This window comes from Apaloderma vittatum, unplaced genomic scaffold (assembly GCF_000703405.1).
Source record: "Apaloderma vittatum isolate BGI_N311 unplaced genomic scaffold, ASM70340v1 scaffold27907, whole genome shotgun sequence".
NCBI classification, from domain to species: domain Eukaryota; kingdom Metazoa; phylum Chordata; class Aves; order Trogoniformes; family Trogonidae; genus Apaloderma; species Apaloderma vittatum.
In genome coordinates this window covers 33,021-48,584 of record NW_009728269.1, presented here as the reverse complement: position 1 = coordinate 48,584, position 15,564 = coordinate 33,021, and the positions used below count along the sequence as shown (strand labels likewise).

At 42.9% G+C, this 15,564-nt stretch overlaps 1 protein-coding gene across 1 annotated transcript in view; it reads left to right on the top strand.

Moving 5' to 3' along the window:
• DDX58 (DEAD (Asp-Glu-Ala-Asp) box polypeptide 58) overlaps nt 1–14,706 on the top strand; it is a 17,254-nt gene extending 2,548 nt beyond the window's left edge. Inside the window, exons 3-16 of the mRNA XM_009874028.1 lie at nt 1,092–1,214; nt 2,056–2,169; nt 2,670–2,823; nt 3,697–3,955; nt 4,660–4,822; nt 5,238–5,339; nt 7,075–7,232; nt 7,533–7,668; nt 8,414–8,562; nt 9,866–9,956; nt 10,656–10,826; nt 12,350–12,501; nt 13,187–13,333; nt 14,407–14,706. Coding sequence (XP_009872330.1) covers nt 1,092–1,214; nt 2,056–2,169; nt 2,670–2,823; nt 3,697–3,955; nt 4,660–4,822; nt 5,238–5,339; nt 7,075–7,232; nt 7,533–7,668; nt 8,414–8,562; nt 9,866–9,956; nt 10,656–10,826; nt 12,350–12,501; nt 13,187–13,333; nt 14,407–14,706 — 2,219 coding nt within the window. The remainder of the gene's footprint in view (nt 1–1,091; nt 1,215–2,055; nt 2,170–2,669; nt 2,824–3,696; nt 3,956–4,659; nt 4,823–5,237; nt 5,340–7,074; nt 7,233–7,532; nt 7,669–8,413; nt 8,563–9,865; nt 9,957–10,655; nt 10,827–12,349; nt 12,502–13,186; nt 13,334–14,406) is intronic.
• The last annotated feature ends 858 nt before the right edge of the window (nt 14,707–15,564 follow it).

Below are 15,564 nucleotides of genomic sequence, written 5' to 3'. Positions count from 1 at the left end.
TTTTTTTTTATCTCTACTTTTGTTTTTCCCAAAGCCATAAGCAATTGTTTGGATTGTTTTTAATTAGCAACTGGGACAAGCTACTTTTAAGCAACTCCTTAAACAATGTTTCTTTTTTTGGAACATTTTTATGGCTGTAGTCAAATATGTGTAATTTCTTATGTGTAGATTTTATTGTTATATATATGTTATATCTATGTTATAAAAATAAATTTATAATAAATATGTATTTAAAACATAATAATATTTATGTATATAGGTATTATTTTAGCAGATGGCGATGCATAGTATTTGGTTAATATTTTGTAAGCTAAAGGTATCATTCTATTTTAGGGCAGCTTCTGCTAACACCCAACTTAATAAAGCCACAGTCAGCCTACTGGAGAAAAGTTGTCCATACTGGAAGCGTTTTAATGCCAGCAGTTAAGAAGACTTTCTAGCAGAAGTTAATTGCAGATACTGTGTGCTTTCTAGGGCTGGATTAGGGTGTAAATGTGCTTTTTCTCCCTCTCTGAAAGCAGTGCTTTGTGATCGTGTGTTCTATTTGCAATGAGACTTTTCATGCAAAGCCCAGTGATGGTTCAGAGAATAGAATAGAATCCCTCTAAGTTCTTCAAGAAAGGAATAATTATAGGGCCATGTTTGGAACCTCTTTTGACTGTCATGTAAGATAAAGGTTGGAGACCGTCTCAAAATTTCTACGTCCTTCCAAAATGTGGAGCAAAACGGGGAACAAAGGTCTTGAATTTGCAATGCTTCTTTGAACTCCTGACTATTCTTCATGCTTGTGGTTGATGTTTGTGTTAAATCTGTGATCTTGTCACTAAACATAGAGGATATAACTTTCTTCCCAAACTGTTATCTCCCTTGATTTTTAAAGGATAGATAAATGTGCATTGAGTGTGTGGGTTTTCCTCTACTCCCAAGACTCTCAGTGCTAGCCATCCTGCTTGAAAGCGAGCCTAGATACAGCGTCGTTTTATGTAGTCTTTCCATGTTAGCAACCAATTCCTTCATCTTGTCATCCCAGCAAGCACAATATTTAAAAATCAGAAGGATCAGTGACATCCCTTATTTTTGTGCTTGTACAGATAATTGCAAAGATGTTGATGGTGAAACGACAGATGCCTCTGAGAACAGCTTAGAAAACACAATCACATTTTCTGGAGAAGCAGAATGTGATAATCTCAGTGAAAATCTCTGTTCATCCTCAGGTAAGACTTAGCAACTTAAACCCATTTGTGGTTGGAGTTTTGCATTTCCTTGGACTCCTGAAGGATGCAGACGCGATATGCCACAGAGGAATGTGCTGAGAAGTTTGCACGAATACCTGACTTGACTCAGCTATCTGCTGTTCTAACGTTTAAAGGATCTCACGCTGGGCATTGTGCATGTCAGGGGTTGCCCGTCATTTACCACGTTTCTAGTGCAAAGTTGTTCTGTCAGCACAATATCAAACAGGTCTCCAAACACCAGGCTGTTGCTGATGCATTTCCTCTCTGGCAGAACTAATACATGCATGGCCTGATATTAGCCAGTTCAGAGAGCTCAGTGTGGCTGCAAAGGGTCTCTGCAGTGGCTGTTGTGTCTTGTGTGGCAAATTTGGCTCCATCAGTGGTTTCTAGTTCCTGTTCCCTAAGGGCAAACCCTCTGACAAGACCACAGTTTAAGAGAGTATTAACCCAAAAGTCCATAGAGCAGAAGGCTGAAAGGAATACTGTGTGTATATCTGAGGGAAAATAACCCCTGGTGTTTTCTTTCTGAGTTGAAAAAAGACAAGTTTAGGTGAGAGTTTTCAGCCAAGACCTTGCAATGAGATAATTTTAGGAAGCACGCTCCATTGGCAACAAAACTGTGCCATCAAAGCTACACAAAATTCCTGTTGGGTGTGTATGTGCTGTATGTGTGTATGTGTGTATGTGGCTTGTCTGCTGGAGAGCACTGTGCAGAAGGACTCTGCCTCTGTCATTATAGACAGCAGCAGTATGGGGCAAGGTGCATTTATTTTTGCATTTCTGTTGCAACGCTCTTCAGAGAAACCTGGTTCTCTCCTAGAAGAGGTGTGTCAGTCTTCACCTGTTTATGAACCAAAGAAGACTCGGAGCTACCAGGCTGAACTGGCACAGCCTGCTCTTGATGGGAAAAACACACTGATATGTGCCCCCACAGGTAAGAAAACACATGTTTCTTAGGAAAACTAACTTGGTGGAAAGGCCTGTGACGGACAGGGAAGGGTTGAACTTCTCCAGCTGTTTATTTAAAAGCAGTCTTCTTTGAAGGAGTAGATCCAAATCTAACCTGAAATTAGTGGCCAAGGGTGGCACGGACTGAGCAAGACAGATGTGACCCTTTGAACTTCAGTGCTTGTCTCAGGTTTTCATGTTCTGACTTCTGCTTTCTCACTCCCTGGTACAGATTTTTCAGTTAGGATGACTCATCGATCTTTGCAGATCTTTAAGAAATTTGGCTTGCTAGTTGAAGGAAAAATAGGATGAGTTGCCCTGAGGCTCCCCTGTCTTCTGTACTGCCATATCTACAACAGCAAAACAGCACAGGGAATTTTCCAGAAGCTTGTAACTGCATCACTAAGATTAAAGTTTAGCAGCAAAAGAGAGTCTGGAGGTGCAACAGCCCCCTTATGCTTTACCTTTCATGTTCATCGTCTAAAGGATCTGGAAAAACTTTTGTGGCACTTCTGATTTGTGAGCACCATTTCCAAAACACACCGTCAGGACGAAAGGCGAAAGTTGTTTTCCTTGCAACCAAGGTGCCAGTGTACGAGCAACAGAAAACTGTATTCAAGCAACATTTTGAAAGATATGGGTAAGTGGTGGCTTCCTCCACAGAAAATAAACTTCCCTCTAAGCTAGCTTGTAGGCGAGGCCAAAATGTAACGGGTTTACAAGAGTGTTTGGTGTTAACATAAGGATGACGCCTTAGTGATCAGAATGGCAAATTACCATGGCAGGCTTTGTTTGGAAGACTCTGAAGTCTGCTTTTGGAAAGTTTAAGCCCTGGTTTTATGGCATCTGTGGAAATCACCAACATATGCCCGTGCTTGCCTCTGGACAAAGGTGAGGTGTTCTCCTGAGAGTCCCTTCAGCCCTCCTTCCAAAGACTGGGCAGCTCCAGGCAGCAGCAGTGGGATCCTTGTGCCATTCTCACATGGCAGTCTCTCTCTCTCTTTTCCAAGTGAACACACCCCAACTTCTTCATTTTTTCAACCTCCAGTCAGAAAATGATGGCCCACCTCTCAGATGGGACGGGAAATTGCAGAGGGGCGCATCAACAACCTATAGCTTCTGATTTTGGAGGAACTGAACATGCACATATGAATCCTTATGGCTATGGGAAAATGAGGCTGCTGGGCAGTGAGCAGTGCTGTGCTGCCAGACATATACAGAAAAGTGACAAAGGGCAGAATGTCCAAAAGCAGCTCACGTGAACCGACAGATTTGTCTTAAACGTACAAATTCACCACTCCTCAAGTCTGATCTGTTCTGGGTAATGGCAGTTGAAAATCCAGCTGTTTACCCTCAGCAGGCTTTTTCTTGGCTTCTGTTGGTCAAACTCTGGTTCAACAGTTTGATTTTTGAACTTAGTCATTACCCTTCAGGCTGGCTCAGAAGTCTTTTGGCTTCTTCTGCCCTGTAAGACATCAGTCTTCACACTCTGTCTTTTGCCTCTTCTTCCTAGATATTCTGTTCAAGGAATTAGTGGTGAAACAGCTGCAAATGTCTCTGTAGAAAAGGTTATAGAAGACAGCGACATCGTTGTGCTAACGCCCCAGATTCTTGTGAACAGCATCGAGAAAGGGTCGCTTAGCTCCCTCTCCATTTTCACTCTGATGATATTTGACGAGTGCCACAACACTACGGGCAACCACCCTTACAATGTGCTAATGGCCAGATACCTGGAACAAAAATTCGACTCCTCTGCAAACCAGCTGCCCCAGGTAAGGCCCAGACTGTTGGGCTGGGAATATTCAAGGGAAGTATTTTAGAGTGCAGTCAGCTCAGCCTGAAGTCCTGCCCTGTGAGTTAATCCAGTTAAAACCCCCATTTGACAATGGCTGCAGATTGGAACGGTAGCGTCTGGAATACTTGTTCCTCTCTTGCTGGAGACCTCCAGGCTGTTTTCCCATGTTACCTCTTCCCTGCAGCCAGCAAAAAAGACTTACCAAGCAGACAGAGACCGAAGTACTTGAGAGCAAACAGGATTGCTGGGATGGGAAGAATGTCTGTGCCTCAGAATTTAGTAATCTCCTTGTCACCTCCCTGTTGCTGTCCCCAGCAACAATAAAATGGGGCCACTGCCTCCACTAGCAGGAGGCTTTGGTCCATCTGAGAAAACTTCTCCTCTGAATGAATGCAGAGAACAGTTCTGGGGGTGGATTTGCTGCTTTTGTGTGCAATGAGCCCTGACGAATGCAGTGGGCTATGGATTTCAGTTGGTGGATAATTTATTTTCATTTGAATATTCTAAGCTTGGGTTGCCTTGGAGAGGGAACAAGTGAGGTTAAGGTTTGGCACTTAAGATATTTACTTCAGCTGCCTTGTTTTTTGAAGATGGTGACAGCCTGGTGATCAGTAACAGCATCTCTTGTGTTTTCTGATTTGTGACAATGGGTCAACTGCTGCTGTTGATGTGTGCGCTCAGGTCATAGGTTTGACTGCCTCTGTTGGAGTTGGTAATGCCAAGAGCGTCAAGGAAACGATGGAGCACATCTGTACCCTCTGCTCCTACCTGGACATACAGGCCATATCCACCGTCAGAGAGAACAAACAGGATCTGCAGAGATTTGTAAAAAAGCCAGAAACATGTAAGCACGCTTCTTTTTTATCTTGACATTAGATGCGAAGCACCATAATTAACACAGGTATATAACTCCTCTTTGGTCAGGGGAAGGTAAAAGCTTAACACTGAGCTGGAGCTTTGCTGTCTGCAGGCTTGAAAAAAGTGTCAGCATGCACTTCATTGTTTCCCCGCAGCAAGGCAGTGCCCACTTGGGCAAATTTTCTCTTTGCCGAGATCCAGTTTCTGGTTTTTATTCATTTCCACCAGTGGAGGTTGGGGACTGTTTCTTTCTGTGCAGCTATAATGCTCACTAACGATAAACATCATTATGGTTGCACAGAGCACCACGTGCAGCATTCTTGTAGACAAGAATCTGTTCTGTGCTGGTAAGGGAGATACTTTACTTTTTCAGGCCACTGACTTCCATTTCTTGTCTCTAGATGTCAGATGGGTTAAAAAGCGAGTTCACAATCACTTCGCAGACATTATCTCAGGTCTCATGTCAGAGACAGAGGCGTTGATGAGGAAGATTTACTCAGTGGGTAAGATACTGTAAAATGCCTTTAACCGAGCTTCAGCCTTTGAATACCTCAGTGTGAATCCTCACAGCTGCAAGAACAATCACTGTTCTTGCTTTCTCCTCCTTCTTTTCACTTGCCTTTAACCAGTATTTCCTAAATAAGAGCTTACAGGTGGAGGAGTCAACAGTTAACCTGTGTTACATGTGATTAGATTGATAACCACCAATATTTTTGCTTGGATTTCAACCTGTGTTTTCTGCAGCCAAGGATGGCGTGCTTTTGACACTGTCAAATAATTTTGAATGTTGAAAGAATCTGGAACAAAACTATCAAAGGGCTTGCTTTCAGAATGCCAGGTGCTGGATTTAATTGCCGAGAGATACCCCTATGTTCTTATTTAAGCATTTCTCTAAGTGCTTTGTACCTAAGTCTGCCTCTGTTAAAGAAAACAAGAGGGGTCTCAGTTATGGTGTTACTCTAAATGTTGTAATTTCTTCCTTTCAGTGAAAGTTGACTTTCACTCTTCTGGCCTCTCTGAGTTAGGCTCAGAGACATCTCTAGGGATGCCCTTTTCTGGGTGTTATACCCCTGGGTACCTCTACTTGGACTGTTTAACAGGGTTCTGATATTTCCTGTTGGAAAGTGTTTAAGGTGATTTTGCAGAGCAGGATCTGTGGAACATGAGCACCACCTGAGAGAAGATCTCACTGCCTGAGGAAGGAGACCTTTGTCTGTGGGTTTCCAGCCTCAGGAGCTGCTGCAGTGTGAGGGTTTGCAGGAAGGGAGATGTGTGGCTGTGAGAAGAGGATGAGCCTCACGGTCACGAGACCGAATTCTGCAGCCCTTCAGGAATCAATTGATCTCTTCTGTTTTTGCAGAGTGCTAAAGTTGTGTCCAGTCAGTGGCTGTTGCCAACAAATCTGAGAGCTACTGGGGAGTACAAAGCAGACAAGCATGGATGGCCCTGCTCAGGATCAGCCTTGGTCAATCCAGCTCTGAATTACAGGGTTTTGTCTGTGCTTGGACTTGCTTTTGCAAACTAACTGGGGTGCCTAAAGCCTGTCTACCTCAGTTTAGTACTTTGTAAATTGTTCTGCACTTTCCAGATATTGGAGAGTGAGCTGTGTTCTGGGACAGGAAGGGAGAGTTGGACAAAAATCACCAAAACAAACAAAATACACACAGACAAACAAAACCAACCAACCAGAAAAAAAAGAAAACCAAAGAAACCCCGACAACCCAAACCCCAAGAAGCCCCAAGAAAGAGCTAATACAGTGAGATTTTCAAACTGCACACTAAATTAAGCAGGCACTTCTGAATCTTATTTCTGCATCACAGTTCTGTGGATGCCACTGGCACCAGACTCCTTTCAGATGGTTCCCAGAGGCAGGAGAAGAGGCAGTGGGCACAAACAGAAACACTTAAACAATAGGAAGAACTTCTTGCTGTAAGGGTAGTCACACACTGGAACAGGTTACACAGAGAAGTTGTGGGGCTTCTGTCCTTGGAAATACTCAAAATCCATTTGGAAATGATCCTGAGTGACTGGCTCTACGTGACCCTGCGCAGAGCAAAGGGTTGTGCTCAAGCCTCCACAGGTGCCTGCCAGCCCCAGTGATCTGTGATTGCACCATCCTGTGTTCCTCTGCCTGGGCTTGTCAGACCTGGCATTCATGGAAAACGTGTTACCTCCTAGCTAAGTGTTCTGGTTAATGGTCAAGATGAACAAATGTTCTTTTCCGCCTTCTTTACTAGATGCTATCTCCCAAATCAAAAAGAGTGATTTCGGAACACAGAAATATGAACATTGGATCGTTACCACCCAAAGGAAATGCAGACTGTTGCAACTGGAAGATAAAGAGAAGGAAAGCAGCATTTGCAGAGACCTTTTCATTTGCACTGAACACCTGCGGGTAAGTGTGCATCCTCTTTCATTCTGTGCAAAGGCAGAGCTATCTTGTCCCTTCTGATACAGGTATGTTCACCAAGGAGCAGGTTTTGAAGCTAATAATTCTATTTTGCTCAGGGTAAAGCATAGGGTGTAAGAGTTGTGTCTCACTGATTAAGTGCAGAGCAGGCTTTGTAATGCTTGTGTTGTCATGCCAATTAAAGAACAGCACAAGTCTGTAATACTTAATCTACAGAAATAAAATTTGCATTCATCTTTTGTTCCGTGGAAAATGAGGCTGAAATATATGACTGTTTCTGAGCAGAAATTCAACGATGCTCTCATCATCAGTGAGGATGCCCGCATTGAAGATGCTTCAGCCTACTTAATCGAATTCTTCACAAATGTCAAAAATGGACCATATACAGAATTAGAGGAGCAACTGACAGCCAAATTTCAAGGTATTTCACACAGTACCTGTGACAGCTGCAGGGGAGAAGAGGGCTTATGGTAGGATGATGCAGGAGTTTTCTTCAGAGTGAGTGCAGTTGTTTTCCCAGAAACTTCAGACTTTTCAGATCTGTTGTCTGTGTGGGTGCAGATGCAGCGTTAGGGTAGGCAGGGGGGACCTTACTTTCTGGGAGTGCAAGCTGCTGCTGCAGGAGTTAAGGAAGTTGTGGTGATGGTAGCTCGATGCTGCAGCAGATTCTTACCTGCCTGACTTGAAGATAAGGCAGTGGTGTCCTTAAAGAGGGAGGGTCTGCAGTGATGGATGCTGGTAGCTTTAGACCACATCCTCCTCATGAAAAGTTCTCTAACTTCTGATTTAGGAGCAGTGTGCTATAAACCAGCCTGTGATCAGTTGACTGCAGTTTTAACTCACTGGGCTGACTGCCCTCCAGTGTCAGTTGTTTGCTAAGAAGAAATGACACCGCTCTTTGCAAGAACTGCGTTTGTTTTGTTTCTGTCTTTAGATGCACAAGGTGTCACAGAGGTTCTCCTCTCAGTTTGCTTCAAAATGGGATTCAGAATATTTTACCCCTGGGATTTTGTTGCATTTAAACAACAGCTTTATTTTCTTGCAGCTGAAAGAATGGTAAACAAAATAAAAATAGATGCTAAAGATAACACGGGTGGCATTTCAAAGCAGGCTTGGGTGAGAATTCTGTTTTCTGCATTGAAGAAGACACTCCTGTTTTCCTCTAGAGAAAGAACCAGCACTGACTGCCCTTTCAAAAGATGAATCAAATGAGAATCCCAAGCTGGAGGAGCTAGCTTGCATCCTGGATGAAGCGTACCGCTACAACCCACAGACTCGCACTCTTCTTTTTGCTAAGACAAGAGCCTTAGTAGCGGTGAGACATTTCTTTGTAAAGCTTTTAAGTTAGTGGCCAGCCCAGCAGCCCACAACAGCTCCTAAAATGGGAAGTGAGAAGATATAGTGCTGCATCAGTTACCCTTCCCATTTTGATCTGGAAATGGGAAAATATGCATGTATTTGGTTTTCCTAAGAAAATGAGCGCAGATGCTCTGAGACAGGATGAGGGTGAGGTTGGTGTTATTTTTCCCTTTTTCTAAAAGCTACAGGGGTGGTGTCTGTCGTCACTTCTCCTTGCTACGTGCCATCGTTGATCATTAAACTGTTGTATTTTTACTGAAGGTCTGAAGTCAGTTCTAACAGGATGTGTTTCAAGGTTTTTGGTTTCATTATGGCAGTGTTACAAACCAGCAGCTCTGCTCTATCACTGACTGCCCATCAGGAGGTATTTATTGGTTTCCCAGAGGATTCCTATGGGCCCAAAGGAAGCCTGTGCCTTAGTGTGTGTTTTTGATCAAGAAAAGGGAAAGACTCTGTGGAACAGATATTCTCTGGACCCTTCTGACACACTGATCTATTTCACACTTGCCTAGGATCAAGGATCTAGGCTGGATGATCTTTTTTCTCACTTCCAATACCTTGTTCCCAGAAAAAGTTCATGCTTGAAGTAAGTGTGCTGCCAATTAGCTTCAGTAGCTCTTGAACATTTTACTGCTAGGTATTGTACTCCCTGGCCACAGTAAATGGATTTATCACCGGAGAGTCACAGCCTCCATTTTATCCTTACATATAGACATGCAGTTGCAAACCAGAAGAAAAATAAAGGCAGCCTGAAGTCTAGACTAACAATACCAGTCTACTGGCAACTTGCCATTACAGGTGTAAAAGGCTGTAATAGCTTAGCTGAATTTTCTTCTTATGTAAGAGTAGATTGAAGGTGCTACTGTCCCTGTGTGCTGTGAGAAAGTGCAGCTTGTAAATAGCAACTTAATTGCTTTGGATCCCAGAGGTGTAGTGTCCAGTGATCTGTTGCTTTGTGAGAGAAAAAGGCATACTATTAAGCAGTGACAGACTGCTTACTCTCTAGCCAGCCTTAAAGTTGCAAGGGTGGGAAAAGCAGAAATCAGCCATGGCGTGGTTTGATCTGACACCATGGCTGTGACCCTTGCTTTCTCACCTGTTGGTAGATGTTCCCTCCTGATGCACAAATTCTACCTTCTTCTCTGCTTTTGGTCCTCTGAAGTATTAGTTGTCCAGGTAAGCACGGGCAGTCCCTACCAATCTATTGCAAACTGCCCTTTCCTTTGGACAGGTATCTAACCCCCTGATTTGCATTTCAGGCTTTGAAGAAGTGGATAGAAGCAAACCCTCTGCTTAGCCACATAAAGCCAGATGTGTTGATGGGTCGTGGAAAAAGAGATCAACAAACAGGTAGGCAGGTTTGCACTGAGAAATATCAGTTGCTAGATGTGTGGTGGCTGCATTGCTAAAATGGTTTTGCTCTTCCTGTGTTCAGCTTCTGTGCTCTTACACAGAGGGAGGTCATGCAGGTTTGCGCTCTGCTTTCTTCCTTACGTAGAAGACCTTTAACCAATCCCAAGGAGATGCTTGCGTTTTTTGTCCAGAATCTTTGATTAAAGAAGCAGTAGCACTGTCAGTGACCCTTTGCTGCAGGATTCTTTTGCTAGTTCAAAAAAAGCTTAGAAATTGTTCACCATCCTGGATTCCTGTGATTCCTTCCAGTGTTATTTTCCTGTTTCTTTTATGGATCCCCCTCTTATTTTGTCTTTGATAGCACAAAGATATGTTAAGATGGAATGGAAGCTGCAGCAAAAAATTAATTATGCATGGCTTAAGTTAAGAGGGCGTAACTGAATGGGTCTCTGTAATAAAGCTCAGCATGGTGTTGTGTCTGAAATGATGTTTCTCAGGGTGACAATTCCTGTGGCACACCAGTAGGAATTCCTGATGAGTAGATGTAGCATGCAGCCAGCTGGATAGGTAAACTTACAGTGCTTTTCCAGACCAAGAGGGCACGCTCATCTCTAATCTCTTCAGTAAGAGCCAATGCAGGTGTCTTGCTCAGGGAACTTCAGTGTTTCCTCCTGACACAATTTTGTGGTGCTGTAGGTATGACCCTCCCGATGCAGAAGGGTGTCCTGGATGCATTCAGAAGCAACGAGGACAGCCGATTGCTAATTGCTACGTCAGTTGCTGATGAAGGCATTGACATTTCTGAATGCAACCTCGTTGTGCTCTATGAATACTTCGGTAACGTCACCAAAATGATCCAAGTCAGAGGTATGGAGTTTCAGAGATATTATTTAAAAAACCCTGGGTTTGGCCTAGAAATTGGACATAAAGTGCTACTGAATGTCACTTTGGAAATACTACAGCAATATGTGTGCGTCTTGCTGTTGTTCCTCTGTGCCCCTGAGTGAAGTCAGATAAATGACAAGTTTGTCCACAGAACTGAGGCTGTGTGACTTTTCTTTTGCCATGCGAATTATCTGAGCTGCTGAGCACTGATCCCTCAGGTGGGTAATTATCCACACAAGCAGAAATATGGCTAGAAGAGCTGCAGTCAGAAATAGCATGAATTATTCTGGCCATGACAATTTACATGAGGCTGCTGCATTTACAAGGGTTTCATGCATTGTCTGGGCTTCTGAAGACCTTTCCCTGCCCAGTGGCTTTTTCCCAACCAGCTGCTCATGGGTACCTGAAGCCTCAGCATGTACAGACCTCTAACGTCCAAGACAAAACACACAAAAAAAATTTTAAAAAAAGAAAAAGCTATTTCTGTCTTGGCTTGTCTAAAGTCTGTCAAGACTCCAGCCTTGAATCTCAGTGATTTTACAATAGGGCCAGTAGAGGGAAGTGAAGAGCCACGCTAAATAGTGTTTTCTCTTTAACATTCCTAAAGGTGGTAAAACTACCTGCATCTTTCGGGGGTGCATCTGCAGTGTTTCATCCCAAGCAGTTCACTTTCTAATTTGACATCAGGTCATCTCCATTGTGCTTAGTCCTCTGCTTTCCATGTTTGCATCCTGTGGTTTTCTTATTTTTGTCTTATAATGAAATAATTGACCCAGAATTCAGGTTTGTGGGTGCAAGCATAGTATTTATTCTTAATGAGGCACTAAATATGCAAAGAAAATAGGCTGCATCATTTTTAAACCACATAAAATCATAACTTCGGGGGAATGAGCGCTCAAAAGCAAATGTGGACACTTTTTCTAAGTCAAATACTTCTGAAGTGGTATGCGATCCCTGTAGTTCTTAGTTTGCTCGTGTCACAGCAGCACAAAGCGGGCAGGCAGTAGGTACAGACCGACGACACAGAGAACACTTGCTATTGCTGCCTCATTTTGCCACCACTGTATTTCCAGTTCCTCAGGTGTGGGGTTTTTTATGATATATTCTTTTTAATAGACATCAATTAGCACGACAGAAAACCAGTAAGACTAAGATGAACTTTTCTCCTCCAGCTTTTATTTTGCCACAAGAAGCCTGCAAGATGCTGTATAATAACTGAAGTGTCCAGCCTGCCTGAGCTTGACTGAGTCAGGCCACATCAGCAGGCAGAACAGTTCTGGCTGGAGGATATCCATGAGGACACCTCAAAAGGGGGATCTTGTTGTGGTTTGTGATTGAGTAAGAGTGAGCAGAGAGGATGCTCTTGAGAAGCAGCATTTCTGAATCTGACCTTAGGAAACAGAAGCAACCACACAAAGGTCCTTAATGCTCTGTTACAGCAGAGCTGCCTCTTTTGCACATCTTGTTAAATGCAACTAAAGAGGATTAAATGTGTTGCTCTATAGGTCGTGGAAGGGCAAAAGACAGCAAGTGCATCCTGGTGACAAGCAAAACAGAAGTGGTTGAGAGTGAGAAGCACAACCGTTACAAGGAAGAAATGATGAATGAAGCTATTGAAAACCTCCAGACTTGGGATGAAAAAACATTTGCCAGAAAGGTTTGTACCTCTGGGGGATTTTCATAGGCAAATCTACAGGCATGTTCTCTGTTGGCCTTCATCTACCAGGGCTCTGCCAAGGGATAACCTGAGGAAAGGGGGTCACTGTGCTTCGTTTGAGACCAAGGCATGATCAGCAGAGAAGTGATAGTGTGTGCTGCCAGCTTGCAGAATGTTCTGTGTTGTAACTCTAAAAAAATTTAGAAGTTGAGGTAGATTATAAACTGCTCTGTCCATGGGTAGAAAAATATTGCTGTGTCTGCTTAGGACAGTGGACAGGGAGATGGGAACTAGGCAGATGGTGATAATATGTCCATCCATTTCCATACTCATATTGAGAAGCACTTTATCCTTCCTGCAGGCTTTTTTCCTGCTTTTCTAAAGTTGTCATGCCAAGTGCTTGCTGATTTCAGAGCAGGGTTTTTTGAGAGATTTCAAGAAACCGTTTCCTGGGACATTAACAGGATGACATCTGGGTTTTCTCTTCTGCTTCTGCTGGTGACTTTTGAACAGTTCATCTCTGCTTCAGGCAAAGCCTGCTATCTGCTGCTAGAACAAAGCATATTCGTTTGTTTGCTTTTAAGTAATAGGCTCCTAAATGTTACATACCCTAAGTCACACTGAGACAGACATTGGGGCTTATTTTAATTTCATAATGATCTCGGTTGTTATTTATCTACTCAAGATACATGACCTACAAATGAAGGAAAAGGTGTTACGAGATTCCAGGAAGAAAGACACACGACATCAGCTGGTGGAAGGGAAAAAAAACCTTCTGTGTGGAAAATGCAAAGCCTATGCCTGCAGCACGGATGACATCAGAATTATAAAGGTATGTCTCTGTGAGGAAATCTGCATCCATGAACACCAGGGAAGGCAGCATTGTTGAACTAATGGCGTTGTTTATTGGTGTGGACAGTTGGCTATTTTGTGTAACCTAGACCAGAAAAAAAGTCTCGAGAACATCAGTAAAACACAGGACCAGCTGTCCTCACTTCTATAGCATGTGATGATGTAGTTGATGATGTGCACGGTGTGATACAATGGGAATCACTTCAGTTTCTATTTTTTTTCCTGCCAGAAATGGATGAGTTTTGTGGAAATCTATGTCATCTTCAATGACAGAACTCACAGTGTAACCAGTGGCTATTTATTTTCACATTAGCCTGAGATTGGAAGTCATCCCGATAACAAGGGATATCGAACACGAACCTCTGACTGTTAAATCAATTTTCTGCTGTTGGCTATTGCCTGTACGTGTGCAAGCAGACCCAAGAGTTCAGAAAGCTCTTTAAAAAGTTTCTGCATAGTACTCTGCAAAAAAACGCTCATAATATTTTAAATAATCCCTGCAAACTGAGTTCTGTGATAGTTCAGCCTACATCTTTAATAAAAGTTGCAAGTCCAGGAGGAAATAGCATTTTCAGGCTCCAGTTCAAATTGTCCATATGCTTCTGAATTGCTGATTTTTAAAACCTTTCACTATACATATTACAAAGAACTGCAACTCCTTTACCTTGTTAGGGTTGCTGTTTCTACCACTACAAAGTAATGGCATCACCCTTGTAGAAAGCTGGGCTTGTGTATTTAAAATGAGTGGGAAGCAGGAGTTTCTCATATTGTACAGATTGCTCAGGCTCAAATACTGTAGACTCTGTTTTTCAGAGAAGCTAGTAAGTTTGAATATGAAAATGTTGATGACTGGTGATACCTTGGTTTTGATAAGCCCAGGCCTGCTATTTAATGAATGGGAGAAAAACAAGTGATGAGCCAAGTGGGCTCAGGGTTCTTCCTGAGCGGCACAAAGCACCTGGTCAGGGAAATTGTGTTTGTGAGGGGCAGGGGAAAAAAAGACGAATGGTGTGTTTGTACCACTAAGCACTCCTGGCATGTGTGTTGTTGCAGGAATCTCATCACACTGTCCTGGGAGACGCATTCAAGGAGCGATATGTAACAAAGGCTCACAGCAGACCAGTCCAGTTTGATTGTTTTGTGAAAAAAAGCAAGATGCATTGCCGAGGTACCAGCTGCCAGCATGACTGGGGAATCATAGTGAAGTACAAGACATTTGACAACCTACCAGTGATCAAAATCAAAAGCTTTGTAGTAGAGGATGCTGAAACTGGGACACCAATGGATTTTACGAAATGGAAAGATATTAATTTTTATTTGAAGAATTTTGACGATGAAGAAACATCCAGCTGAACTCACCATTTTCATGCATGTATCACCCTACTGCAGTAAGCTGAAATAGTGGATGATCTATTCCAGTGTGTAATATGGTGCCTGATACTCTAGTCCCCTCAGCATCTGGCTACAATAAAAAAGGCTGGCATGGCGACTAAAAAAAAGACTTGCCACCTAATTAAATGTTTCACTAGGAGTTTGAATATAAACATGAATGACAAACATGTGCCTCAGCATCTCGATCTTAATCCTTCCTGCTATGAGGAAGTTGATCTGAAAAAAAGAAACTCATGTTGAATGAGTAACTAAACATCAAATTTTCACTGCCAGGCCAGACCTTCAGGCATTGATGAGTGAATCAGAATCATGTTTGCTACCGGGAAGCTCCTGTTGGACTGCACCTCCAGGCAGACAACGTGGCTTATGCAGACTGACACTTTAGGCACTGCTTTCACTGAAGCACTGTCTTCACTTCCAGATACAGATGGAGCCGACTGCACGAAAAATACATAAGGAGATTACTTAGAAAACATTTCTCCATTCTGTTAATTCTTGTGGCAGTCACTCTGAATACACTTAAGAGTGAGAATTAATATTATAACCCTGTTCATCTTTGAGTAAAAGGATATTTGTTACCACTGTAAGTAGATTCATGTGGTGTTGTGGATCAGGTCGTTCCTGAGTTCAATTAATATGCTGGTGTGATCACAGGTTCTAACTGCCATAAAAATCACTGACAAGGATCCTGAAATTGTGGTAATTGTCCCCCTGAGGACACTGAATGAAGGAAAGTCCATCACAGCAGCATTCTGCTGGGTGACAGAAGACTGCCAGTATTTAGCAGCAGTTATGTTCATCCTGTCTTGTGCAGGCCAT